Source organism: Syngnathus typhle, linkage group LG19, assembly GCF_033458585.1.
Source record: "Syngnathus typhle isolate RoL2023-S1 ecotype Sweden linkage group LG19, RoL_Styp_1.0, whole genome shotgun sequence".
NCBI classification, from domain to species: domain Eukaryota; kingdom Metazoa; phylum Chordata; class Actinopteri; order Syngnathiformes; family Syngnathidae; genus Syngnathus; species Syngnathus typhle.
In genome coordinates, this window is record NC_083756.1 from 7475817 (window position 1) to 7503744 (window position 27928).

At 41.7% G+C, this 27928-nt stretch overlaps 4 protein-coding genes across 7 annotated transcripts; 2 read left to right on the forward strand and 2 right to left on the reverse strand.

Annotated features, from left to right (window-relative positions):
• Positions 1–7: 7 nt before the first annotated feature.
• LOC133143490 (E3 ubiquitin-protein ligase MARCHF6-like) lies at positions 8–7752 on the reverse strand. Its single transcript, XM_061265407.1, has 25 exons — positions 7408–7752; positions 6858–6957; positions 6103–6176; positions 5879–6022; positions 5737–5809; positions 5483–5651; positions 5229–5415; positions 5090–5151; positions 4980–5012; positions 4770–4821; positions 4535–4593; positions 4371–4451; positions 4217–4285; positions 3973–4047; positions 3131–3265; positions 2820–3040; positions 2594–2731; positions 2293–2509; positions 1947–2016; positions 1571–1752; positions 1325–1459; positions 1113–1202; positions 858–990; positions 606–741; positions 8–503 (listed from the first exon to the last, which is right to left on the reverse strand). Exons 1-25 carry the CDS (start codon positions 7424–7426, stop codon positions 416–418), a joined length of 2742 nt encoding a protein of 913 aa, XP_061121391.1. The 5' UTR covers positions 7427–7752; the 3' UTR covers positions 8–415.
• A 335-nt stretch (positions 7753–8087) lies between these two features.
• On the forward strand, positions 8088–9611 carry cmbl (carboxymethylenebutenolidase homolog (Pseudomonas)). Of its 2 annotated transcripts, none has more exons than XM_061265414.1 (6): positions 8088–8184; positions 8267–8523; positions 8675–8782; positions 8942–9084; positions 9161–9252; positions 9333–9611. In XM_061265414.1, exons 2-6 carry the CDS (start codon positions 8309–8311, stop codon positions 9510–9512), a joined length of 738 nt encoding a protein of 245 aa, XP_061121398.1. In that variant the 5' UTR covers positions 8088–8184; positions 8267–8308; the 3' UTR covers positions 9513–9611. The 2 variants fall into 2 exon arrangements, with proteins under 2 accessions (XP_061121398.1, XP_061121397.1); XM_061265413.1 differs by having other exon boundaries at positions 8309–8523.
• cct5 (chaperonin containing TCP1, subunit 5 (epsilon)) lies at positions 9609–12597 on the reverse strand. Its single transcript, XM_061265411.1, has 11 exons — positions 12354–12597; positions 11921–11981; positions 11653–11817; positions 11378–11576; positions 11109–11301; positions 10892–11041; positions 10695–10814; positions 10420–10605; positions 10209–10346; positions 9956–10136; positions 9609–9881 (listed from the first exon to the last, which is right to left on the reverse strand). The coding sequence occupies exons 1-11, from the start codon at positions 12456–12458 to the stop codon at positions 9754–9756; spliced, it is 1626 nt and encodes a 541-aa protein (XP_061121395.1). The 5' UTR covers positions 12459–12597; the 3' UTR covers positions 9609–9753.
• A 190-nt stretch (positions 12598–12787) lies between these two features.
• mtrr (5-methyltetrahydrofolate-homocysteine methyltransferase reductase) lies at positions 12788–27906 on the forward strand. 3 transcript variants are annotated; one of them, XM_061265409.1, is made up of 15 exons: positions 12788–12887; positions 13269–13360; positions 13490–13643; positions 13718–13835; positions 13934–14312; positions 14380–14493; positions 14587–14743; positions 14871–14959; positions 15130–15310; positions 17423–17465; positions 18785–18965; positions 19468–19586; positions 23882–23974; positions 25866–26057; positions 27009–27906. In XM_061265409.1, the coding sequence occupies exons 1-15, from the start codon at positions 12803–12805 to the stop codon at positions 27151–27153; spliced, it is 2142 nt and encodes a 713-aa protein (XP_061121393.1). In that variant the 5' UTR covers positions 12788–12802; the 3' UTR covers positions 27154–27906. The 3 variants fall into 3 exon arrangements, with proteins under 3 accessions (XP_061121393.1, XP_061121392.1, XP_061121394.1); XM_061265408.1 differs by having other exon boundaries at positions 12789–12887; positions 13216–13360; XM_061265410.1 differs by lacking the exon at positions 12788–12887 and adding an exon at positions 12961–13127 and having other exon boundaries at positions 13216–13360.
• The last annotated feature ends 22 nt before the right edge of the window (positions 27907–27928 follow it).

Below are 27928 nucleotides of genomic sequence, written 5' to 3' on the forward strand. Positions count from 1 at the left end.
TCTGTCATGAAAACAAACAGAAATTGCTGGCTTGATTTAATAAATTATACATACACTTTTAAGATGTACAATGGTCATCGCGTCATGTCTTCTTTTTTTTTTTTTAAGACAAAATCTGCATTCAAAGTATTTACACATGTACAATTATCAGGCAGCACTTTACAAAGCAAGGCGAGTATGAAAGACAAAAACTCTAATCAAAACCCTCTCCCTCTCTCGCCCTCGCTCTGTTGGAGGATATTACTTTGCTGTCCCTTGATTATAATACATGTTTCCCTTCCCAAGTGTAATGGGCATGAAAGGGGAATCAGGGGACTGAATAACATCCATGAAATCCACCAAGAGATTCTAAAAGGACTACAGTTCAGTGACTGATCAAATCATAAGGCGAGAAGGGTGTGTATGCAGTGAAAATCTATTCTATGATAGGGTTGGAGGGGGGGACTGAGCTTGCTCTTCCTGCTTTCCTTTCATAGTTGACAAGCCTTTGGCCAACCAGGTACCTGGCAACAAAAAAAGAGATGTGATTGGATTTACCGTTCAAATTTAGGAACAGGATAATACATAAAACAAATACCTCTTACTACACCTAAAAACATTCTTACTTGTCATTCTTGATGTGCTCATACAGGCGCTTAAACTGTCGAATTTGGAAGGAAAGGATGCCAATAAGTGAGACCACCATCAGGAGGAAGGGGTATATTCTCCTCTGCATTAGAATCTCCATCTCTGGGGTCACCCCTATGGCAACAAAATTATTGTTTAACATGTAACAAAAAAAAAAAAAAAAAAAAGAGTTAAATAGTTGAAAATAAAGAATATGTGGCCAAAAGATTTCAAAGTGTTCACACACTCACCGACAGCAGGCACTACCCCAGCCGCAATGACGTAGGGCACACACAGAGACAGCAGCAGCACTGAGATGACTGGGGCTGCCAGTTTACGAATAATGAAATGAAGATCAATGTTGCGAATTCCATTGGCGTACACCTGGGGGGGGGGGGGGGGGGGGGGAAATCTAAATATTGTCAGTAAAAAATAAATAAATATCTTGCTTTGAAACACAAGACTAATAATCAAAAAAAAAAAAAAGATTCTCCAACTGTTTTTACCTGTTCAATAACAGTTTTCAGCCACCAATGAGGACCCATCAAGGTAATTGCCGCAATGATTTTGGCATGAAGCACTCCAAGAGCCCAATCCTGCAAACGAGAAGAGCTTCAATGATTCAGAAGATACTCATGATGCCAAAAGATGAAAAAACAACACCACTGACATCACCAAATCATAAACAAACATCTTTTAATCCTGCGAGGGCAATTACCTGCCAGGGGTAGAAGAGGGGCGTTTGATCCAGAGGTACTCTGAGCGGAGCTACAATGACCAGCTCAAACAGCAGACCCAACAACAGTGGGATGACTCCAGCAACCAGCAGAGCAACAACCAAGGTTTTAAGGATCTACACAAACACGTCATTTCACGATGGATGAGCAAACAGAGCAGTGACAATTGCTTCTTTTTTTTTTTCTAATTTAAATGCTGAAGCTGTTGATTCTGGTGTGACACCCACCATGAACGTCCATTCCTGAACTTTGTGCACAATAACGGTGCGTCCCTGGGGCATCCAAGCCAGCAGTACAGTGACTCCACGGATGGACAACCAGCATACATACAGGCCGCAAGCTGCAGTGTACAGCTCGTGAATTTTGGAGCTTCCAGTCCAGAAGGACATTAGCCAGCGTCCAGTGAACACTGGGGGGGAAGATAAAAATAAATATCTCCTAATTATATCAACTTCAAAGTGGGCCTGTCGTCGTGATTTGAGCTAAAGATAGTGCTGCACAAACATCTGACAAGTCTTATAAATAGAACGTTCAAATGTGTTTTAGTGGGTACGGATGAGTGAAATAGAGAAACAAATATGTCATCTGTGCTATATTGCTCACCTGGTAGTGTCAGGCACACAAGACTAGCCACCAGCAGGGTGATGCACATAAATGCAATCAGTAGCACAATCTAGACAAAAGATGAACACAGTTTGTGTCAGTCCCTCAAGTACAGAGCAACTACACCAACTCAAACCAAACCAAACCAAACCAAACCAAACCAAACCAAAATAACATCACAAGCTTCTCCACTGGGAGTCACGCCCTTGTAAATTTGAAGGAAACCAATGAGGGAGTTTTCGTCTTCCCAAGCAAAACTTTAGTTGAGGTTCTATTTAATTATAGGGGCGCAACTCTGGAGCAGCACATTAAAAAAAAAAAGACGGGAAAAGTGGGATCATTTTACTCTGAATGGGAAGCGGAGAGGTCTGTGGTAGGGCTGGAAGCCCACAGGTCCACCCTGCTGCAAGATGGCCTGGTGGGCTGCGTGCAGCCCCTCGCCAACAGCTGGCGGCGGGTTGTTATTATTATGTTGTCCCGGGGGAGGATTGTTGTTGTTGTTGTTCACCGGCTGGTTAGGATCGACGTCCTCTTGCTCCCCAAGGAGGTACGAGTGGAGATCTCTGCCATGGCACAGATGAGCAAATCAACATGGAAATGAAAAGATGCCGAGTGCATGGAAGCGGAACACTGGCTTAGGAACTTACAATAAATATCCAGCACTGACTGTCCAGGCCCGAACTAAGCCTTTGAGCCACTGGCGGGTATGTCCTTGCTCCAATAAAGCTGGCAGCACGACCTGAAGTAATAATAGCTCCAAAGACAGCTCGCTGACTGGGGCATCGCTTTGGGAAATAGGTTAAGAAAAGGTCATGTCAACAGAGTATGGAGGTGCATATAGAAAGCCCAAAACAACACAACAAAACTACTTACCTGTAGAGCATGACGTTATATGGCAGGAAGGTGGGCATCAGTAGTTTAATCAATCTGATGGGAAGCCAGAGCATTAACAACACAATGGAACCAAACACCACCACCGACAGAATGAAGCGCCGCAGGTGTCTGTAGATGGGAAGATGAATCATCTCCTGCACTGGGTTAAAATCTGGATCGTTGAGGTTTCTCAGAAACCACAGGACCCCAGGCCTCAGCACCTGATGAATAAATAAACAAGGGGGGGGGGGGGAAGTAAACAAATGTTACTCTTTCCCAGGCCAAGAACAACCTGCTGCAAATGGGCTTACCTCTCTTAAAAGTAGAATGAAGGAAGCAAAGTAAAAGACGTAGACCATCCCAACAAGCCAATGAAGGAACATGGTGGTGCCAGGTGCCGATTTGAAACTCATTTCTCGATCTTTCAGAGAGGCGTCAAACATCTCCTGCAAGTTCAAGGTTGATTAAAGGTTAACAATGATTTAAACTGGAGTCACCAACATTTTACTTTATAGTTGGCCTGTGCTGTCACATTTTGCTTGTGTAAAACATGTGGTTTGGTTGAATAAACACTGTTGTATGGATTCAGAAATACTGAACAAACTCAAGACGCTAAAATATCTCATTTAGGACGTGTCAGTATTTTCTTGCCAATGTGCTGCTCATTTATCTCAAAGAAGAATGTCTATTTTGGACATTGCTGTACAGTGCTGCTCTGCATTACAAAGGCGAGACACCACGTTCTATTTATGACAGAGTGATGAAGATAAAAGGCATCCGATTACACACGGCCTTGGCGCATTTGTACTAACGTGAGGGATCAGACATTTATTTTATCACGAGTTCACTTCAGGACATCGATTAGAATTGGGTCACATTTGATTTTGGAGTTTTTCCTTGAGCATACAAAGAGAGCTGGCAGGGCTACAATGCAAACGACAAAGGCTGTTTTGGTCACGAAGAAAAACAAGGTCAATATTTACAATTAGGTTGCCCTTAAAATAAACAAATCCACAAGCCCAAGAATAAAAAATGGCGGTTGGGCTTCTTATGCAAACTTCCTTGCAGGTTACCACAAGATTTCCCACACAGCTGGAAACAAAAATTAACACTGAATGAGCCGTACAAAAAAACAAAACAAACAAACTCTTACTAGAGAGCAGATGTCAAGCCACCAGCCACATATCAGTGGAAAAACACCAATCTCCACAACAACTAGCAGAGAGACCTAGAACAAACAGTCAAGTGTCAACATTGAAATAAAATCAGGATTAGAATAAGAACGATCTGATCATTATGCCAAAACTTTTTGTTGTGTCATATCCTGATGTATATTCAAATATTGAATCACAGTTACTGCATAACAGCAAAGGCATACCGTATGCTGACCAAGTTACCTTGACAACGATATAACAGACTCCAAGGAGACGGCGGGAGCGCTGAAACCGGACCACAGCAGCCAATCCCTACAACATCCTCGTTAAGGATCACCACCAGAATGTCATAAAAAAAATCTTTCACATGCATCGTGCCTGTGCCGTGGAAGGATACGTGACACAGTATAAGCGTCATGGCCAGCAGGATGTAGCCAACAATGGTTGTGATTAAACCTTCAAAATGAGAAGCTTGAACCTGAAACAAAACAAATAGAAGACCAAAACATGAGCACTCCATTCATAAAAGCAAGGTATCATTATTAAAAAGTGGTGTCTTACATAGTCCTCGAAACCAAGACCCACAACCGAGAAATGTCCAATGTGGTAGGGACAAAATGCTGTTTGGAGAGAAATGCTAATATTAAAGACAAAGAGTGTCATATTTTGATGAGAGTTTAATGAATGAATCAATATCGGCAATGAGGTGCCTTTCAGACTTCCGCATTCCTCCCAAAATATCCATTATATCAAGTTATTAAGTTGCAGTTAATGAGTGATTGACCAGCGCACTTACCGAACACCAGGATGAAGAGCGTGTTGAGAGACACCACCCAAAATACATGCTCCTACAGGACAAACGGACGTCATGAAAAAGGAAGGTTCAAAATGTTCCAACTACTTTCATTCAGGGCAATGTTTTCATAAATTCATAATTTGTCTCCGCCTACGTGGTGGGTTCTTATAGTTGCTAGTTGGGAATGACTGGAATAGGAATAAAACTTACAAGAAAAACCAGCGATCCATCCAAGCCGAGCATCTGAAAAAAAGAACAGAATCTGAGTGCCTTTTAACGAATACAATTTAGTCAAAAGTGCAGTTATATACTGCATTTACCCTTTCCCAGGTGAGTTCCTCGGCCGCTCTGTCCCACTCCAAAGCGTTCCAGTTCATGTCATCTGTAGGATATATTTCAATATTTAGTATCATGGACTGAAAAGTCAAAACGGGTCAGGAAATAAACTCGCAGTCTGACCTTGCGCGCCATTATTTGGGTCGGCGTCTTCAGCAGCCACTCCTTCCTCTTCCTCCAGCTCGGGGTCATCGCCCTGCTCTGGCGGATCAGGGGGCTCTGGCTCGGCGTCATTCTGGGCTGGAGGCTCTGCAGGGGCTGCTTGGCCGGCGGGGGCTTCATCTGCTGCTCCAGGGCCTGCCGCTTGCGCCTTAAGGGTCGATACGGGTACCAAAATAAATATCAAACCCAATTGAAAGACCGGTTAAGGAAAGCACCTCGTTGGCTTGTCCGGCCGCATTGGGTGGCGGAGGCAGGTGCTGTTCTAACCACTGCGGAGCGCCGCCGTGGACAATCTGCTCTCGGAGCCACACCAGGCTAATAAACGCACATAGGGTGCATGTGACCACAAAACACCCCTGCAGACAGTCAGCAAGCAGATTTTCTCTACAGGAGGGGGAAAAAAAAAAGAACCGATTACATACTGGCATGTTAACCGCCTCCAAATGCTGTGATCGTGATTATCACTCACGTGGAGAGCATGTCCAACGGCAGTGTCAGAAGGGAGCTCACGGAGCCGGTAAAAAGACACTTGTAGATGCGACCTGAAACAATCGGGGAAAAGATTAACGTGGCACGTGGCGTTGCGGATGCACATTCGACACTTTACTCACATGCAGTGAGAGGAACCACGCCAAGCCAAGCGAATGCCACCAGTGTGTAATGGAACCAGTAGCGAATGGCTGTGCCCACGCTAGTCAGCAGGCCGGCACAAATGTCCTGAATGGGCAAACGTGACGGCATGTCTGGGGAGTAGACTGGAAAAGGTCCACAACTATTATTACAATTTGATTTTTTATAAACAATCTATGAGCTCCAATGACCATTAAGCACTTACTTGGTGTGAATGCAAACCTGTGCTTGCATAATTCACAATACTCCTTCCTGCTGTGTTTCAGCCACTGGACCAGACTGAAAAGCAAACGTTTTCAAATCAGAAAATAATACGGATCTGCTTATAGTTCTTCTCGTGGGGTGACTTTAAAGTCACATGCATTCATGGTGGGGATTCAATAACTGCCCAGAATCATCCAGGCTTTTTTCCTCTATACAGGGCCTATCCACAGCCACACCCTTTTACCGGTGATGAACAGGACACAATGACAATGCAACACATTATATTTGGTCTGTTGGCAACTCCACACCTCAAGTTTGTAACGTCAAAGGCATCTGACCAGCAGGAGATATAGGGAAAACATATGCTTTGATTATTATTTTGTTTTCTGCGACAAATAATGATAATAAAATCTACAATTTTCCTCCAAGGTGTTCCTTAGGTCGGTCTGACATAACAAAATTCAAAGTCCGTTACAAAAACACAAAATCCTGTTGGAATTTACACTCTACTGTTGTGGAGTAATCTGACCATAAACCTGATTTGGTCATTACCTAACGGCTTTAATCATCTCGGGGAAACACAAATCTTTAGCTAATGGCACTAAAAATAGCCCAAGTGAGCTATTATCAAACAGTTACCCTCGTCCTAGTGCACCCAAATTCATAGTGTCACTGAATTGCATTGTGCCTGTTCTTAATCTTTTTTTTAAAATTGATTTGGCATAATCTTGCGGAGTATTGATCATTTTCACTTACCATTCCTGGTGAATGAATTTTATGCTGCCGGTGCATACGCAAGGATGATACAGAGGTTTGTCTGGGGTCCCCTCAGAGCGGCAGACACGACAAATATCCGCTGAGAGCACACAAAAAGGCAAAACACAATTGTTACTTTCAATATTAGAGCTCAAAACAATTAAATAAATTTATATTGAAAAAAAAAAGAAAGAAAGTAATATCTTGACATCAGTGGGTGTGTCTACTGTGCTCATAGTATTGCATAATTGAGATGTGTTCCTAATGAAGTGACCACCACTGAATAGGCTATGGACTGCTGATGACATCACTACTAGATGTCAGTACGTTCTTCTTGATTCAAGTCCACTTAATTCACGCTATCATTTTGTAACATTTATTCAGTACACGGAATTGCACTCTTTATTACATATGCAATATAACGTCGGTAAGGTCGAATGGTAGCTGGTAAAGCACGAGCAGGCCAGCTCAGCTTGGTTTCAAATGATGCGTTTACGATCACTTTGACCAATTGCTAAATAACGCTTACTAAGACGAGACATCCGTTTACCTTCTTCGGTCGTGTCCATGTTGTTTACAAAGCAACAGTCGCTGTTTCTTCCAGGTGTTGCTCGCTCTGCGAACCCATCAACGACAGGCGATATAGCTAGCTTAGCTTGCCAACTTAAGCTAGCGAAACGAGTACAACGTTATGGACCAGAATGCATCGGCAATCACAAAATGGTTTCTCAACAGTCGGAAAATCCCGGTGCTTTCTTCTTCGCCGTGTCACCAGTTTTAATATCTAAAGAATGTTTGCTAATTTCACGTTTTCCCCCTAGTTATTACGATAAACACCGCATCCGCTGTACTGACAGTTGTTAAAGGCAAAAAGACAAATGGCTAACTGAAGCCTGACGCATGCGCCGTAGAGTTTCTCGCCCCTTTTCTTCTTCAAAACAAGTCACTTCAAAGCGAAATGCTGCTATACCGCCGTCTAGTGTATTGGGGGAGTATAGCTATAACTTGCGTCTTGCCCTTCATAATGACGTATTTGTAAACAAATTCTAAAAATCATAAACTGAATAGATATTGTAAAAAAAAAAAAAGAAATGGCACCACTCTTAAAAACGGAGCACATACGAATTACGTATCACTTATGTTACATAACTTATGAAGTGCCTTGTTCTGTTGGTTGTGCCTTCCACAAAGAACAGTAATGGCAAGCTTTTATTTTGAAACTTCTGACAGAAACAGCGATCGTGTTCAGATCATAAACCAAACTCCTCTTCACGTGACAAGCTGCGACACTTTCAGTTCCTTTGCTTCCAAGTTGGAGAACAGCACGGTACGTCTGAAACATGCCTCATGTGATACTTGCAATGACGTTTAATGCAAAAACAGCGTGTTCCGTTACTTTTTTGAAACAGTCCATCTCACCTGTGCGTGTGCTCACCTGCGTGTCCACACAGATGGCAAACGAGGCGAGACCTTGTCCTTGTGATATTGGGGATCGAATGGAATATGGGGGCCTTGGTCAGGAGGTCCAGATCGAGCACTTTAAAGCATATTTAGTGAAGCCACCAGAAGCATCTGACAAGGCCATCATTGTCATCCAAGACATATTTGGATGGCAGCTTCCAAACACCAGATACATGGCTGACATGCTTGCTGCCAATGGATACTTGTGTGTTGGATGCATGTTTATTATTATTAACTAACTGAATGCACAATAATGCAATAGAAATGTAATAACTGATGGGAGCTTATACATTGGAACATTTTAAAATTAAAATACTGGTTGGCATTGCTTAACACGTGTATCATTTTCTCTGCAGGGCTATTTGCCCAGATTTCTTCCTCGGAAAGGAGCCGTGGAACTCATCGCGTGACTGGTCCTCGTTTACGGAATGGCTCGAAGATAAAAAGCCGACCAACATCGACAAGTAAGAACAACGCTCTGCTCTATGTTTTAGATCAGACTAACAAGAGTGTGCAAATAATGCTGCGGCTGTTCTGTCTTCCTCAAGGGCACATCATTAGTCAATAAGCAGATTAGCATTTCGACAGTTGAAGTTCGGTCTAACGATCAATTTGCCTTTCAGCGAGGTGAATCTCCTGCTGAGGTTCTTGAAGGAGCAATATGGGGTAAAACGCATCGGAGTGGTGGGCTTCTGTTGGGGAGGAATCGCCACACATTATCTGGCCTTTCGCAACCCCGAGGTTAAAGCCGGAGTGTCATTTTACGGTGCGTCGCGTACACAACTGTGACTTTGAGCAGGTTAGCACTGAGGTTTACACGGAATAATAAAGCTCATGTATAGGTATCGTCAAACTCGAAAAGGACAGGTATGATCTCAAGAGCCCAACCCTTTTTATCTTTGGGGAGAATGACAATTTAATACCACTGGATCAAGTAAGTATTGATTTTCATGAGGTATTCTCCTAGCTTAATTGATCACGTGTACATACTAAGACTGCACTTGTGCTCTTCAGGTGAGTGCTCTTGAAGCAAAGCTGAAGGAGAAATGCACAGTGGATTACCAGGTGAAGATCTTCCCTGGGCAGGATCATGGGTTTGCCCACCGAAAGAGAGAAGATATCAGCCCAACAGACGAGCCCAAAATTCTGGAGGCCAGAGCTGATATGATCAATTGGCTGAACAAGTACATTTAAATCTTTGCAAAGTCAAGTATAAGCGGGAGGAGCATTGCTTATTAAACCTCCTGCATGCAAAATGATGTCATGGAATAAAATATTACAATTTACACATTTCTACAGACCAACATTTTAATGACAATTTTGATACCAGAATGGCGAATTGTATCAAATGATAAATAGCAGTAAGCAGTGTGGTTTGGATGCAGTGCTATGGAAGTGCTTCCAATCTTAAGAACTACTCATACTGTGTTCCGCTTCAGTCTTCGATCTCTCCGGGGTTTCGGATGTCGTCGATCTTGAGGATCATCTTGACCACTTGAGTGGCCAGTAAGATCTGCTGTTTTTTGCCAATGAGGGTCTCGATCACATGCTGCTGCTTCATGTCTGCGTTGCAGCAGAAGAAAGACGTTAAATAACAGCGTGTTGCAATTGAGTCACAATTCCACGTGGCTGCTCACCGTTGGTGTTCTTATGCAGACAGTCGATGCCCAGGCAGGGGTTTTTGTCTCTGACCTGTCTGGCTCTGACCTCTGCCATGGTCTGGATGGGGTTTTGGCCGCTGTTCTCAGCCAAGGCCATTGGGATGACCTCTAAAGCATCTGCAAATGCCCTCATGGCATACTGTTCCAATGATGGGCACTTGAAGTGAGGAAAGACAAAAAGTTAGGATCGATAAAAGCGGCTGGATCATTTTCTTTGGCGTGCAACTACCTTGTCAGCAGCCTGGTTGACTGCCAGAGCGCAAGCAATCTCTGAAGCTCCTCCTCCATAAACAACGCGGTTGTCTCTGACCAGGTTACGGATGACGCAAAGAGCATCGTGGAGTGCACGCTTGGCCTCTTCGATAATCTAACGAGACAGATGGAAGAGATGATGTCGCATTCAACTAGGAAGATGTCGCCCTTCAATCGCGGCCGTATACCATCTTGTTGCCTCCGCGGATGAAAATGGTCACAGCCCGGGTGTTTTTGCATTCCTGGATCACAAGCATGTGATCCTTTGTGGTGCCGAAGGAGATCTCCTTCACCAAGCCTGCCGTTCCGAGCTTCTCTGGAGTCAGCTCGGAGAACCTCGGCACGATGCGGCCGCCGGTGGCGATGGCAATCAACTACAAAGGAAAAACGAGTGACTATTAAATCCATTGTGAGTATGTCAGTTGGGGGGAAAAAAAAGAAAAAAAGGAATTGCGTCTGTAACCTCAATCTCAGGCCCTCCGACCCAGCGGACAGCAGGTAACTTGCTCTGCAGGAGAAGATGGTTGGCTTCATCGTCAAAGCCCCACTGGCAGATGGCCAAGTTTGCACCGACGCTTTTGATCTAAATCAACAAGGAGGTATATTTACATTTGGGCTTAGACAACACCCAATATCAACTATATCGTTTGGGAAAGTAACCTGTTCGATCATCTCCTCGAATTTCTCCTTTTCGTATTTCTGAAGAGCTTTGTAGTCCTCAACAGAGGTGACGTCCAACTTATGCTTGGTCTTGGGCTTCGGGGGCTCAAATGGGCAGGTGAGGATGGCAATTTTAACATCTTTCAGAACCTGAATAGCGAGAATCAGGTCAGAATTCGCCGCATTGTCTTACCTGACCCAATTGTGACAATTGTACCTTTGGCATTTGAGGGTGACTGAACTCTTTGTCGACAATGACGCCTTTGATGAGCTGCGTGTCCTCTAACTTGCCTCCCACCTTACCCTCCATCTTGACCAGCTCAAAGTCAACGTCCTTTCTCTCCATGTCAGCCACGGTGAGAATGGCATTCACTGCAATCTCCGCCATTTGCCTGTGGCACCGGTTGATGCTGAAATATAAAAATAAAAAAGCTTAGACTAGTACTCCACAAATGATTATTTCATAACTGCTTTGCATGTACTCACACTTTAGACCCCAGTGTGGTCATGGCCGTTTGAATGAGGGGTTCTCTGTTTTTAGGATCGAAGGGGAAGGTTTCTGCAATTTTGTCCAACTCCTCAATCGCAATACATGCGGCCTGATCATAACCGTCTGAGACCCTGATGGGGTGGATCCCGCGGTCCAGGAGCTGCTCTGCTTGCTCAAGCAGAGCCCCGGCCAGAACTGAGAAGACAAGACGATGTTTACTAGATGAATTTCTTGCAATATTTACCTTTGTTCCAATTTTGCTTTCACGTACCAACAACTCCAGTGGTTCCATCGCCAATTTCATCATCTTGGGACTTGGACAGCTCCACCATAAGTTTTGCAATCTGATGGTCGACATCCATCATGCTGAGAATAGTGGCTCCATCATTAGTGACAGTCACTTCTCCATCTCTGTCAACCATCATCTTGTCCAGTCCTTGTCACAAAAATAATTGATTAGATTTGATGAGGGGAATTCTAATCAACTGTGTCCCAAAAATCACTCGTGTATTTAAATAATCTTAGTTTATTATACTAACCATTGGGTCCCAATGATGTCTTCAGCGTGGACGCAACTGCCTTGGCTGCCATAATGTGAGACTGCAAACATAAGCAGATGATCGCTAAATTAAGACTCAGCATGTTTGCCAAGGTTTATTGGCAATCTTGGATGGAATTCGGAAATAATGAGCATCTTAACAAGGCAAGGGCCACAGCCCTATCCAGAAACACCCACCAATCGAACGCCTTGCGCATGCACATGGGCCTCGTGTTAGCATGGTGGCTCAAAAACGGACCTGCTAGTTTCTTCCTCAAATGCGGTCACGTTGTGATCGCGTTAACCTTACGTGGGTTGTTACGATTCAGAGCAATTCGCTGATAGCTACAGAATGTCAAGTTGATCTAATGAACATGGTCGCGCATTTGCTAATCAACGTGCATGACCAAGCCCCGCTAGCTAGCTCATTGTACCTTCAGTGCATCAATGCCCGTTAGCCTTGTCTTCGTATCCTGGTCTTTGATGATGATGAATGGCCTTCCATATTCATCGAAGGCAAGCGTGCCCAACGATGACATGTTGATTTTTGATTTAGGGTACTAATTTGCCTTGTTGAAAATGAAATGATGAATTTGAGAGATGAAATTCTGGAGCGTGCGGGAATATCAAGCCGCACGGATCTGCCGGTGACTTCTGGAAGACTCCACGGGCGGGAAGGGCGGTACCAAGCAGAAATATTTTACTTTTACAAACAAATGCATGTAACTTCACACTTTTAGACGACAAAACTCTACAAATACTGTTGAATATTCAAAAATTTTAAAAGTCGTTTAAAATCGCACGAAAAAATAGTTAAAATAAAAAAACGTGTGTTTTTGTGGTGGACTCTTCCGATCACGTTGTATCTCGCACCACGAGAAGGATGTTCTCGCGTGACTTAAACCGATGGGTAGACATAAAGGGTGTGACACAACCCGTTGGATGGTTCCCGTTGCAGATTTGGAAAGGTATCATGCATTTATTAAACATTAGCATTCTATAATCCAGTTACCATGCTATCGGGTCCATTTCATTTCAGCAGTCGCCTATTACTACACATGTTTTTCATTTTGAAGCCTACTTCTAGATTCCACGTGTTAAAATGTCAAGTATGACGTCACATCCGGCTAGGGATTGTTTACGTTTTCTGAGTTTAAGGTTAGGAAATTGTTTCGGAGAGCCGACTTTATTTGTCTCATGTCTTGAAGGTAAACTTAGAGGAAAGCACTTTTTCCAAGCTGGTTCTTTTTTCCCCCCCAAGGTAGAAAAGTGTTTCCCTTTTGTGTTTTCCTGCAGAATGCCCATTGAAGTCAAGTCTCGAATTGTGGTTCTCTATGGCTCTCAAAAAGGTCAAGCCCAGTCCATTGCAGAAGGGATAGCTGAAGAGGCAGAGGAGCATGGACTACTTGCTGAGCTCAGCTGTTTGAATCAGAAAGAGAAGGTAGAAAGAGCATGTGGGATTTGTTTTCATAGATCATGCTGCTGACACGCCATAAGGCTTGAATGTGGTCATCTAGAATGTGATTGCTTCTTCCTGATAGATGCACTTATGTCTGGTTTATTATTTCAGTACAATTTGGAGAAGGAAAATTCCCCTGTTGTCTTTATTGTGTCTACTACTGGAGATGGGGAGCCACCAGACAATGCCTTGGAATTTGTGAAGCACATCAAGAAGAAGACACTCTCCTCTGAACACTATAAACATCTCCACTATGCACTTTTAGGTAAATTAACCTTAATTTAATTACTTAAAAGTACTCTGTATTATTTTTTTATTGGCTCTCTCTATCTGCTCTAGCTTTAGGAGACACCAATTACGAAAACTTTTGCAACTGTGGCAAGACAATTGAGCGCCGTCTACAGGAGCTTGGAGCCCAACAATTCTATGCAACAGGATATGCAGATGACGGTACAGGGTAAGTTCTGCAAAGGAATACGTCAATGTAGTCACTGGACATCCTTGTAACTTTAAAAAAATATATCTAAATCTTTCCTCCCTTCTCTTTTTCCCAAGGTTGGAGTTGGTTGTAGACCCTTGGCTTGAAGGACTGTGGAAAGCTGTCAAAGCCGCTTTAACAAATATGGCTTCTGATTGGAGTATGGACAAGACAATTCCAGATTCATCAATACCACATGTTGAACTAAACCGCCTAAGCCTCACTGACCAGTCTCCCAACTTAGACCTCAAATGTGCATCCCCGGGTTCAGCTTCTGTTGAAGAAGTCCGGTTAACGGCACCCCCAGCGGAAACGCAAAACACGGATGCTGGATTGTCCGATGCACCTTCACTGTCACACTCAGTGCCTCCACTGTCCGATTTGTCTCTAAATGTTCCTAGTCTACCTCCACCTTTTCTACACGTGTCTCTTCAGGAGTTAGACATGGTAGATGAGGTGAGAATTCTTTTTATCTCTCCCGAATCCCCTTCTTGTGATCATTTAAATGATTTTGTTTTTTCAGATTTCTGGACCGTTAAACAGCGAAACTCTCAATTTGGTCCCTATATCCCGTGCCGTTTGTTTAACAACGGGCGAGTCAGTCAAGACTGCCATCCTTCTTGAGCTTGACATCACTGTAAGTTTGATCGAATATTCTCTTTAGTCCACAGAGAGATCCATATGTAATTCCATACTAACTGGTTTATCAATATGTTTTTTTCCTCTCAAGACTCACCCAATGTTGACTTATCAGCCCGGGGACTCGTTTGATGTTTTTTGCCCAAATAGGGCATCTGAGGTCAAGCAATTGCTTCAAAGATTGGGTCTCGAGGATAAGAAGAATCATCTAGTCCAAGTTTCTTTACTGAAAAACACAAAGAAAAAAGGTTAGCATGCTACTGTAGCATGCATTCCAAACAAAAACATGCAGCAAAAGTAATATTTTTACTGTGGTATTAATTTCCTGCCTGCTGTAATGTAATGTTGTTGTTTTTTTGTCCTGCTGGGTTTCAGGTGCTCAGGTTCCTTCATACATCCCTCAGAACATTTCTCTACTGTACCTGTTCACATGGTGTCTGGAGATTAGAAGTGTTCCTAAGAAGGTCAGTGGCGACCAAAAAAATGTTAAACCTCATGAAAACACAATGAATGTTTTATTTTATATTTCCATCCGTGTAAAACGAGGTGTTCTAATAAAGCCTCTTCAGGATTTTTACTCTGTAAAGTAAAAAAAAAGATCATTTGATATCCGACAAATGTTTCCTTCTTTCAGGCCTTCTTGCGAGCGCTGGCTGAGCATACAGCAGACGGCGTGCAAAAAAGAAGACTGCAAGAACTTTGTAGCAAACAAGGCACCGCAGACTACAACCAGTTTGTGAGAGAGACAAGCCTCTGTGTTTTGGACCTTCTGGACACTTTCCCATCCTGCTTGCCTCCCCTGAGCCTCTTTATAGGTCAGATCATTTTTTTGTCTTCATCATTTAGCAAGCAGGAGTTCTTCCATTTATTTAATTTGCTAACATTTATGAGGCTTATTTATATGTGCAGGTTTTAGTGTGGCAGGGGCAATACGACTTTTAACCATAAAGGGGCGCCGTTGCCCTAATAAAGCAAGCTTTATAAATGTTTTTTTTTGCAGGAAATAATTTTTACACATCTCCTCACGTTTGTTTCTTTTGCAAAGCAAGATAATATATATTTTTTATTTTCCCTCAATATTGAATTTGATAAATGTCACTTCCATTCCATTCTGTCAAGCAAATACTTCTCCTCATTTATTAGCTCTTCAGTAGAGCCAATTTTAGCTGACAGAGAAATGACTTGGCAGCAGCTTTACATTGAAGTTGTCCTCTAAAACACCTCTGTCACAGCCCTTTCCCTTTTTTACACTGACGTCAGTTAATTTTGCCCTTCATGCCAGTCTTTCTGCCACTGCCTTTTCTTCTCTGATGCAGAAGTCAGCCATCATTATGTGTGGCGCTGGAAGCTGCTCAAAGCAACAGATGTTAGGTTGAACAGAGGGTCCGAGGTTTGCAGAGGTGATCTCGGAGCAGAGGTTAATAGTGAAGTCTTACTCTGCGGGTCAAGGACACAGTGTTATGTTCACTCGACTGCTCGATCTGGGTTTATACTTTGACGGTAACTGCAAATAATGAGGACAGCATCCAAGTGCACGTTAGACTACTTGTGCACTTCATCTATTTTTAGATGATCCTATTGCCCCCCCCCCTCCCATATGTGAATAGGTCATAGCAGACTGTAAGCAATTTAATTTATAATTTACCACAGAGCTCAAATATAGTTGTAGCAAGTTGGAGACAAATTATTTCCACGCAGCCTCGAATTCGTCCCTCAATCCACAAAAAGATGAACATTGAGAATGAAGTTTCTTCCCCCCCATTGTCACTCACTTGCTTGTTATTCATCGACAGTAAGACGAAAAAGCATTTGAAGAGCTGCTTTGTGAAAGTCTATGACTTCGCAAGGCCTCGCATACAAAATGAACTAAAAAGCAATATGTGTGTAGTATTAAAAAAATAAAATAAAAAACGACATTTCCTTGAAATGGGTATTCAACCTTGCTATTTCTCTGTATGTGAGGTTTATTCATACATTAATATTTGCCCCTAGTTTTCTATCTTTTTAATTTTTTCGGTGAAGAAATACATCTGCCACCTTGTTTTTGTTTAAAGAAATAGTGAAAAAGTTATTTTTCCAAGGTTGAGCCTTCTTTAAACTTTTATTTGTAATTGAGTCCCGGTGGATTTTAACTTTCAATATAATCTTATTGATCATAACAAAGAAGAGGAGGGAGCCTGTTTTGCGAGTTCTGCTTCTGATATTTAATCGCCACGTCTTTAAGATCGTCACACTTGGCCTTCAAAATGAAAGCCTTACATTACAACTTCATTTGATACGACTTCATTTGATCGATCTCATCGGTCCTTTAATAAACTTTTGTCCGTTTTAAAGGACTCTGACATCAACCTGCTGAGCTTCCTTCCCGTTAGCAGGTGTCGGGCTAACAGCGTGAGCAGATTTTGTCCAGCTGTTGATCTTTCCAAGCGATTTAGCTGAATGATGTGTTTTTACAGTGCCTCATATGCGTCGCTATTACTCTTTCAGATTCATCTATTATTCACATCCAACTCGCTTCTTTTGGACCCACATCACATCGGAAAGGCTGGTCCTGTTGCGTTGCTCCTTCTACGTTGACTTTTCTCCATTCCAGCGACCCACCTTTGCTAACGCACCGTGCGCTCCTTGTTATAAAAAAAGGAGGGCACCTTCACGGCTGACTTTGCAATAGCGTTTGCAGAAGCAATCTGTATCCCACTGGCTTCACATCTGGCCACTTGGGATTCAAACAGCCTGACTTTGTGATTTTAATAAATATAGCAGCAGTATGTCCTGAAAAGCAGACATTCATTTGAGCGACGTTTACTGAAAATAAATATGGTTTCGATCATCATCATTTTCCATCCATCCATCATGGTTAATAACATATTTGGAAGACAACAGGATGATTGACAGCTGTGCTTATATTTGTATTTTATTTTTTTCAGAACATCTCCCCAAGCTGCAGCCAAGGCCTTATTCAGTGGCCAGGTAAGAAGACTGGAAAAAAAAAAATCATTCCTTCCACAGCTATGACATCATTTGTTAGCGTTAACATGGCTTCACAATGATAAATGTCTGTCGTATTCCAACCCTAATATTCCAACTCTCATTTTCTTTCTCCACAATGACACCTAAAAATAATTTCAGAACAGCAATAGGTAATCATAAGGAAGAGAATGGCGAATGCGTCTCGACACTGACTATTAGCGGTGTTTGAACAGAGAAATGACACAAAGCAATGAAGAAAAGTGCACTTTTATTTGAGTCATGATTAAATAAATGAATGGTTTGCCTCGGGGATAGTTGCTACATCACCTTTGCGCATCATTGAACTCATTTAGTTGGATGGCGATATGAATTCAAACAATTCTTATTATGCTTTAGGTAAAAAGTGTATAATTTTCCCAATTAATAATAAAAGAATTTCTCATTTTTTACCTGAAAGAAAAAAAAGCCTGGGTGACCTAGTCCATGTAAAGTGCACTTTATCCGTGTGTAGATGTGATTCCCGAATAAACTCCGTGATGAGAGAACTTGGAGCAAAACAAAATGGCCAGCCAGACTTTTATTTAAATCAACCTTCCATCTTTTTTGCCTCACTTAGCTAGTCATTGATTTGCGCTTCCTGTTAAGCTAGTACCCATTAGGCTCTGCTTTAAAGCTCACAAGGAACATGATCGTCTAAGACAAGGTCAGAACTTCTCGGCTACTCTCCGACTTGCTTTGCCGCTTCCTTGATTGTGAAAATAGCGCACGCCAGAGAGAGAACGAGAGACTGCTCCGAGAGAGATGGCCACTGTAGTTTATTGGATAGTGCAGACTTGAGACATTAGAGGCTTGCATTATTGATGTTAGAGTCAATAGAGGTCTTCCACGGCAAACAGGAAGTAGGGAGGAGAAGTACGGACAGGTGCTCTGAGGGATTTTTTCCAACTCCCTGGCAATCAACGTATAGAATCTGAAATAGTTTTTTGATGAGTTCAGGAAAAGAGGCAGCATACAAAATGGATCCTGAATACTTTTGAATTTCCCTAAGCTATCAGTGGAAAAAGGTTTGGAGAGCCTAAGGAGACCTATAGGTGGAGCACCCTCATTTTCTTTCCTCACATCACATTAAGAGCCTTTTCATCTCTGGTACTTTGATCAGCTGCTGTCCAAATGGGTTATTTTTTTGTCTGAATGGATTCCATCATGCTTTTCTGTACCACTCTGTTCTTTATCTGTTCTTCCTCTCGTTTTCTCGAGATCTCCCCATCATTGTCTGCCTGTATAACTTTTTTTTTGTCTGTGGTCTCTCAAACTCGCAGCTCCTGCCTTCAGCATCCGGGCAAGCTGAATTTCGTTTTTAGCGTTATCGAGTTCCCAGCACGCTCAGGTCGTCCTGTGGGGAGGCAGGGCTTATGTACTGGTTGGCTCTTTGACCTCGTCTCCCCTCGCCTGGTTCACCAAGGGAAGGATGAATTGCAGCATTGCGGGTCCGTACCGCTGGTGAGTAGACACGATAAAAGGAAAATTGAAATATTTGTAGTAGATCGAGTTAACTTCACATGAAAAGTTAAAAAAAACAAAAAAAAAATGATATACAGCACACTATTATGCCATTATAATAAATTGCTGTAACTGGTTGGAGCACTCCTTAAAGCGCAAAAGAAGAAAAGGAGATAGCAACGTAAGATGTTGGCCTTGGCGGAGGTATTTGAAAACGACTCCATTTGGCTTTCCTTCTTTGAGATTCCACTCATCGCCCGAGTTTGGACCTGTTACGTGGGGTCGATTAAAATCAAATATAATTTGAATGAAAGCAACTAAATCTTCTCTATCACACCCTGTGGAGTTGAGTTGGAGCTCATAAGTTTTCTCATTAGCCTGTCTTAGAATGTTAAGTAGATCAATTAATAGATTGGAAGGCCCACAGTGGCTCCTCAGCACTCTTCTAATTACTTCCATTATTTAGAATGCAGACTAATGTTCTGTGACCCTCACACCACAGATTCATGTGAGTTTGAGACCCAACCGCTCCTTTCGACTTCCACCTGACACCTCAGTGCCTGTCGTAATGGTCGGACCTGGTACGGGTGTCGCGCCCTTCATCGGCTTCCTCCAGCAAAGGTGAACCAATGTATATTCATGCATTGTTTTTCCACTGGTTCTGTGCAGATTGTTGCTCTGACCTTTCCGGACCTAGTCATGGAGATTCACAAATGTCTCCGTTTATGTATCCACTGCACATTTCCAGCTAATCTGCTCTGACAGTCGAATGAGGCCGACCTCAAGCTTGACGTCATCGCATGAGGCGTAATCCTAAATTTAATGACAGTCAGCCGTTGTTTTATCCAGCTAATGAGGAATAAATGAGCTCCTTTACAATATATTCATTCCCATCATTTAGTCTGCAATGTGCAGCTTCTTAAATTCGACTTGTCGGGAATATTTGGATGTGACATCAAAAATTTGGGGAGGTTCTGAATTGACGGGTAGGCCACAATTGCAAGATGAACTGTCATGAAGAGTTAATGTGACCGTTTGAAGCTTCTCTCACTCGGGCTGATAGCTGCGCGTTGAAGCGAGCCCAAGTCTCCCTGGACTTGTCAGGAAGCAGCGCAAACCTTTTTAGTGTGACTGACACGTTTAAGTCACGGGCGACCTTGCGCGGATGAGGTCGCGGCCCAGTCAGCTCCAATTGTCTCCAACTCACCTGGACAGATGACAAGCTTTGGAGGGTGGGGGTGATCGTTTTTTCTCTTCTCAAAATATAAATGGTGAAAAATATTTATTGGCTGTTGGGGAAAAAAAAAGCACCGAAAAATGACCTGGAGATTGAATCAGCTTCAACTGGGGTGAGCAAACTTTCGACACGGCAAAAAATTCATTTGACATTTTTACAAGCAGTTAAGCGCTGTCAATTGTTTTGCACCCCGCTGTCGATTTGACTCGTAATCAGGCAGGAAATGGACTTTGCACAGCTTAAGTCCAGCAGCTGGCATTGAATTTGAAATGCAAATGTATTGACATTTTAACTTTGCTAGCCACCAGTCGATGTCGTGCATGTATTTTCAGAAAAACTTTTGGTTTTCTTCCCAATGCCATTTCGATTTCTATGGCAACTCGTTTAGAGGGAAAACTCAATGGACAATAAATTCTTTTAGGTCTCGTGGCAAGCAAACTTCATCTTGATTTAATTCCACATAATCTTACCTATCAAATTTATTTACATGATTTATATTTTACTATTTGGCAGCCACCTCTTATTCATGAGCTAAATAGAGTAGAGGAACAAAACAAGGGTATGTCAACATTGCAAAACAATTTGAAATATCAACATTACCATTTTAACATTTTATTTATGTAAATCGGTTGGGCCACCAGCAGTATTCAAATCATGACTTCAGGTTTTGTTTTTTCTTACTACAGACACCGGAACCCCGAAGCAAATTCCACCTCGCATTGCTTTTGTTCTGGCATAAATGTTTTCTTTGTTTTCCCTCCATTGTCGGAGTTTAAACTCACATATGCAGAGTTCAGCTGATAACATTTGCGTTTTGCATCCCATCCCGCTGCATTGTTCCAAATACGATTGCGTCGATTGACGTGTGGTTTGCGATAACAGTATGTTAACAGTCCAATCACGCTGAGACCCTTCATGCTAATCAATTTTGTTTTGTAAAAATACATTTTTGAATTCAGATTGCGACCGAAAGAAGCCTCAATAAAAGGTCACAGACTCACTAGGTGGTGTCAAATGATTCTTTTTTTTAAAGAAGCTCTCCAACTCAGGTTGTTTGTTATTGATTCTATGCAAAATCATGTGATGTCTGCTGTTTTTTTTTTTTTTTCTTCACAGCGGTGACAGCAGTAAAATAAATATCATTGAGCTGTCACCTGTCATATCTTTTATGCCGTTAAAGAGAAAATTGATGCCGGAGGCTAAACTTGACAAGGATGACAACCAGGCAAAACGTTTGCTAACCTGGACAATCTAATACAAGAGAGAAATTATTAAATAATTTAATCTTTTTTTTTTTTTTCATGATAGCGATTCACAGTTTTGACACGTTTACGGAGGCGTTTTATTATCTTCTGTGTTTGAAATGCGGAACCAGACACATTGACGCTGTCACGAAAGAAATCCACCCCGCTTGCTCGGAAGTTAGGAGAGTAAACCATTACCCCATCAGTGACCTAATGAAATGTACCTTACAAGATAATCAGGATGTTGACCGAGTCCTAACCCTCCTCTTCCTCACTATATGGCGCGTTTGTGGTACGGAGCAAAATGGAGTGCTCTCCTCATGGGATCGTGTTGCACGCTGTTAAGAGTCTGCCGATGCAATGATATCATTTGTATTCAGGGAAAGGCGCCTGCGTTGCCTGTTCAGAATAGAAGCCAGCTTTTTTTCATATTAGTATTGATTCCTTCAGGGCAGGCGGCACACTAAAATGAGTTGTTTTTGCAGATCAGAATGGCCAGGATGCAAAATGAAAGGAATTGGAATGATGCTTTTGTTGATGATTGACACCAAAATGAAAGGCTTGCTTGTTTTCTTTTTTAAAATCATTTGGTTATCCCTTTCCTGAAATTTGTTTCTTGATTTTAAATTGAAATGTGCCAAAAATGCTCAGAGGTGCGATCGACTGTTTGCGGCAAGACTATTCATAATATTTGTTCTGTTTGGCTTTCAAAACAATTGAATAGCGGAAGTTAAACTTCATGACAAGGAGCTTGAGAGAGGGAGAGATTCCGCTTCCGACTTTCTTTATTTCCGGCACCGACCGGGATGCTTGATAGACAGACAGCTCCTTCCGTTTTCTTGCCTGTCTCTTCTTTGTGAGTTTCATCATGTTGTCAGGGGAGAAATTCTCACCAGAACCCTTCAACAAATGTAAAAGCAATCTCGTTTGTTTGCTGTTCCTAAATGAATTTCTTTCTGTCCATTCAAGCAATCCAGCAAAAGTGGATTTAAGATGATTCGACATGAGTTTAATATGATCATGGACTTGCATGCAAGGGAGAGCATATGACATCTTTTTTCTTGATCTGAAAATGACTTCCTCTGATGAAGACATTTGAAAAGCATTGCTTGAGGTGTTCTCAGTCATTCAAACACCTCTAATTGGTTGATCAGCGACTAAATGATAGCATTCATTGATATGCATTGCGCGGCAGACCATTTAAATCGGCTGCTTAATTCTTTAGATTGCACACGCAGAGGACGATTCAATCTTGCTAAATAGGAAAGGACACCCAAGGATACCCAGCATTTCCCAAAAGAGATGCTATAAAGAGCTCAGTTTAATTGTTTCGCTTTTGATGTCTTATTTTTATCTTTAGACTCGAAGGAGATAGCAAGATCGGATAACGCACTGGTTTTATTTTGAACTCATTTTCTATAAATGAAGGAAACCTTTGTGGTCAATTAGCTGTACTTGATTGGGTGCTTTCTAACCTTCTGGCCATTTTCTGTCAGCTTTGTCGTCATTTGTAAGGTTGCTAGTCAGTCACAAGGCACAAACAGATAAAAATCATGTCTTGAATGAACCAGTCAATTTAGTTAGTGAGGTTTATAGCCGCAATGGTTACAATAATAACCCATGGGAAGAGTTTGTTTCATAAAGTAGAACAAAACTGCTTTAATTGGGGGGAAAAAAAAGTGTAAAACGGTGGCAAAATCAATTTCGTACAATTTTGCACGCGTTAACAGATGACTTGCTTCAGTGATTGAAGATGGGGAGTCAGTTAATAGAAAAATAAATGAGTTTATTAGCAACAATTGCATTGTGCTCATGATATTTAGAAAGTATGAGAATTCGATTGTAGTATTTTCTTTTTTTTTTTTTGCTGTCACGTGATATCTATCACAAAGTATATCATAATAGCTGTCCAATTATTTGTTAATTTCAGCCCGCCCTGGGTGCACAGTGATGGCTGGTGCAAAATTAATCAGACCCACAGCAGACATGATCAGAATCCATTTTAGGTTTGTGGCCGCTCTCGCCAGTCATCCTAGCAGATGTCAGGAACAGATAATGCTTTTGAGATTCTGCTGCTGGCAAAAGGTTAAGGGGGTTAGCATTTATTCTCTACCACAAGGTGTGGGATGAAGGAGCAAGGACACTGACAGAGATTCTTCTCGCCACACCTACTAAACATGACATTTCCGGCCTCCCTGAAAAGTTTCACTTTTTGTGCACTCGTCGGACACACGCCGTTTGATTTTTATTGTTGTATATTGTTCTCTTCCCTCTCTCATCATCATCAACTCATTCTGTGCATAAGGCAATCGCTGCCACTGCAGATTTTGCTTAACCGCTCTTCTTTAACCTCTGAGAATAGATTTTCTCTCGTCCATCTGTTTTTTTTTTTTTCTTTGTGAATGAAGATTGACCGATAACTGTTTGACTTTCAGAGAAAAGGAGAGGCAGGAGAATCCCGATGCCGTGTTCGGTGAGACCTGGTTGTTTTTCGGTTGTCGCTACAGAGACCGAGACTACCTGTTCAGGTAAGCTCTCCGTTAATTGTCCCGTATGCTTTGCATACTTTTCACCTTGACATAAGGACACTCAAAGTATTCCATTATTTTTAATAGCTTTAAATGCTTAAGAAATTCTGCTATTCTAGCATTATGTAAATGAGGGAATGAATATACGGCAGTTTGGTGGAGTCGATATTTGCATACTCAAGAAGTTTGAATCTTGACTCGGGCTTGTGTGAATTTCAATCACAATGGATTTAAGGTATTTTTACATTTAAATGAGGTGAATGGTGTAGGAAGATTTTTTTATATGCCTTTTTTCTTTCTTTCTTTCTTTTTAAGAATGTTCCATCCTGTTGATTTGGCAAAGCCAATGTTTTTGCTCCACTATCATCTCCCTGGGGTTTGTTTGTTTTGGTTTTCAGCTTAATAATGGCTTGCTTCACTGATAGTGACAGCACTTTGGCTCTCGTATCGAGAGTTGACCGCAACACATTCCAAATGCAAATAACTCACTTGAAATGAACGCTCAACCTTTTGTCAGCTCCTTGTAAACGGGATAATGACGGAATAACAGCTTAGCGGCCAATTGTCCTGTCAATTGTCGACTTTTTGGACCTAACAAGAAGCACATGAACAAATGATTCCACACTGCTCACCTGATTTGAATGTAGAAAATAAAGCTGGCAGTTTTTTATTTTGAATCAATTTATTAAGAGCCAAAAAGATGAGAATTCGAAGCGAGCTGTCCCAATATTTATGATCGTGACTGTGTGTTTTATCTGAATAAATTCAGGGTTGCATGCCTATTATTTTGAAATCTTCCTCACCGTGGGAGTCAAATGAATCTCGGATCGCACTCAATGCCGTTTAAAAAAAATGCATTAGCCGCCTGTCAGGTGCTATTAAAGAAATCGCCGATGCTAAAGTGTCCAAAATAAGAGTTCCAGTTAAATACAAATGATAATTGTTTAAGTATTAGCGATGTGAACATTTCATAGATTAAAAACTATTTCTTCCCCGTGTTATTGATTCGTAAAAAAATTATAATCATCTCCCCGTCGCCCCAGTCGCATTAAGTCAAACTGCATAGATTTGAAAAAAAAAATTCTGTGTTTCATAACAACAGAAATCCTTGGAGTCCCTCTCTATTATCGCATCCTAAGTAGCTGAATAGTTTAACTTTGTTTTAGTTGTATTTGATAGGTCTGAATAATTCACTTTTCGTGGTCAGAATTATGTTTGGGAGCGGTGAACATTATACAACACAAGATTCAGATTGTCCTCCCATTTTAAATAAGTCATTGGTTTACCTGAGGCACACAGCTTGACTCACCACGTCAGAGCCATAGTTTCTTCGGTGAGTGGTGTTGCTCCAACCTTCTTCCTCCTCAGGCTCTGTAGATAGCAAGGCAGAGGAGAGAAGAAGTTGGCAAGCTCACCTCACTCGATAGGGAGGCAAGGGTACACCCAACAGCAGGATTGATTAGAAAAACGCCTTTACAACACTGCTTCGACCTTTCTGCTTTTCTTGTTAAGCAAAATAAATTAGCTGTCTGGCACAGCTTTTCTTGGACCTTTTGGCTCATCCGTGTTGTTTTTTCTATTGAGCCTCATGGTTGGTTTTGTTCTTTGCAAATGTTGGTTGAGGAAATCCACACTGAAATGTCTTAAGGGGATGTTGGATGTGTTGGTGTGTTAGGTCACAAGGCCATGGCTCCGCATATCCAGATTTAGTCTCTGTTCAGTTTTGCCGGAAGGATCTTGGAAAAAGAATACAGGTCGTGACATTACAGGCGTTTGCTGTATTCACCAATAACAGTTTTTTATTTTTTTTTGCCTCACCCAAATGACAGAAAGTCTCTGATACACCTTTGACTGAACCAAACCACCTGATTTTCTTTTTTCCTCTCTCCAGGGAGGAGCTGGAGGGCTTTGTATCCAGTGGCACCTTGGACCACCTCATGGTGTGTTTCTCCAGAGATAACCAGAAGGAGGAGGCCGTTGTTTCAGAGAGACCTCCCAAATATGTCCAACACAACATGTTGCGCCACAGCCACAAAATCATCAACATTTTGATCAGACAAAACGGTTGCCTCTATGTTTGTGGGTAAGACTTTCTTTTTTTTATTTTTTTATCTTGGGACTCTGTATGTTGAGTTGAGATTCAGAGCGAAGGATATGTATTGATTACTTTATTAAGAAGTCTGCATCAATACTTCGTCCGTGGTCAATATAACCTCACTTGTTTTAAATTATAATCATGAATAAATGATCAATCCACGATGTCAGCAACATATTCAAGATTGAGCTCCTACTTGACACGAAATTTTATTCTCTACACGACTGAATAAACAGCTCTTACTTTATAATGAACGGCTTGGTAAGATTATGCAAATATTTCAAGATATTAAGAGAAAAGGAGATTTAAAATTGTTTTGAATCATTTTGGTAGAAACCATTTACTACAGGAGTCTAAATTAGTTTTGATTAGAGTAGAAATATTTTTTTTATCCATCGCGGGATGATTAAGATGAGGGCGGTGAACATGCATGATAAATGAACTGCTTGATAAATCTTTTGCTAAGAAGGCAAATGCACGTTGTTGTGAACCAAGCAAAATATGATTTCCTGCATACATACACTTCCCATATATTCATTTCTCTCAGTGCAAGACAATGAATGATGCATAAAAATGAGCCACGCCAACAGTTTTATAGCTCAGAGTCCCATGATTTATCGAGAGGGTCTCACTTTTTATCACCGCGGAGCTACCTGCTTCATCTAAATGATCTTTGAAACATCCGGACTAAATTAATTAAAATAAATCCCACCTCTACGTCAACAGAATGATGAATCCCTCCCAAAATGCCGCAATTGCAAAAATAGGGGCTTTGTCAGAATTTTTGATTTATGACCATTGTCATTTCGGGGATGGAATTTTTCAGGTGTAATGATGATCATTTAAAAGTTCTAGATTGTGAGGTCTAGCCACAAAATAAAGTGCAATCTTCTTCGGGCAATGTGGTGGGACAGCAAAATTGATATTCTCCTCTTCCAGAGATGCAAAGAACATGGCTCGAGATGTAAACGACACCCTGGTGGAGATGATCATGAGTGAGCTCCAGGTGGACCAACTGGAGGCCATGAAGCAACTGGCTAGCCTGAGGGAGGAGAAACGCTACTTGCAGGACATCTGGGGATAAAAGAGGTCTTCTCTTTTTTTGTTTTTAAAAAAAAATATGATCCAAAACTCAACACACTAAGCTGTAGCCTTCTGAGCTAACTGCAAGGTCGAGCAAAAGTGACCTTGGCCAGTCCAATATTGCTGCTTATTTGTTCTTACGGTGTGAAGATGCTTTTAGGCTTGACAAGCACTCCATGTTTATCCTGCCAGTAAAAGTATTTAAGTCAGATTTGATGGAGGGATTTCAATGAGACTGAAACTGGCATTCGGTTCCTCCCTAGATAAACAAAAGTCATTTACATGCAAATATAAAAAGGATTTTGCAGGGTTTAGAAGTTTTTTGGGGTTTTTTTTTTACGTGCAAAACTCACTGCCAACTTAATAAACCGCATTTGAAAATGAACTTGTGAAGGCCACACACACCCAAAAACTCAAATCATTTTTTTGAAAATGGAATTTTAATGAAAATACATGAAATACAAATACATTACCGGAACAATACAAGGTGTATTTCTTTTTATTATTCATCATGAGAAAGTGTACTGTGAAGTTCAGAGTGAGCATAGAGGGCACAAATATCCATCATAAAGCTCTCAGCTCTGAGAATAATCCCCCCGACTTGACTTTGTCTGGGTCTGCCCGCATGCACAATGTTATTTTGGACTCCTTCAAACATTTCCCCAGCTGAGCTACCATCTCAAACACACACTCATGCACACACTGCCTGTCATATTGTGTGGTATGGAAATAAAATAATTCGAATAAACTTCAACCCATGATCTCCTCTTTTAGCC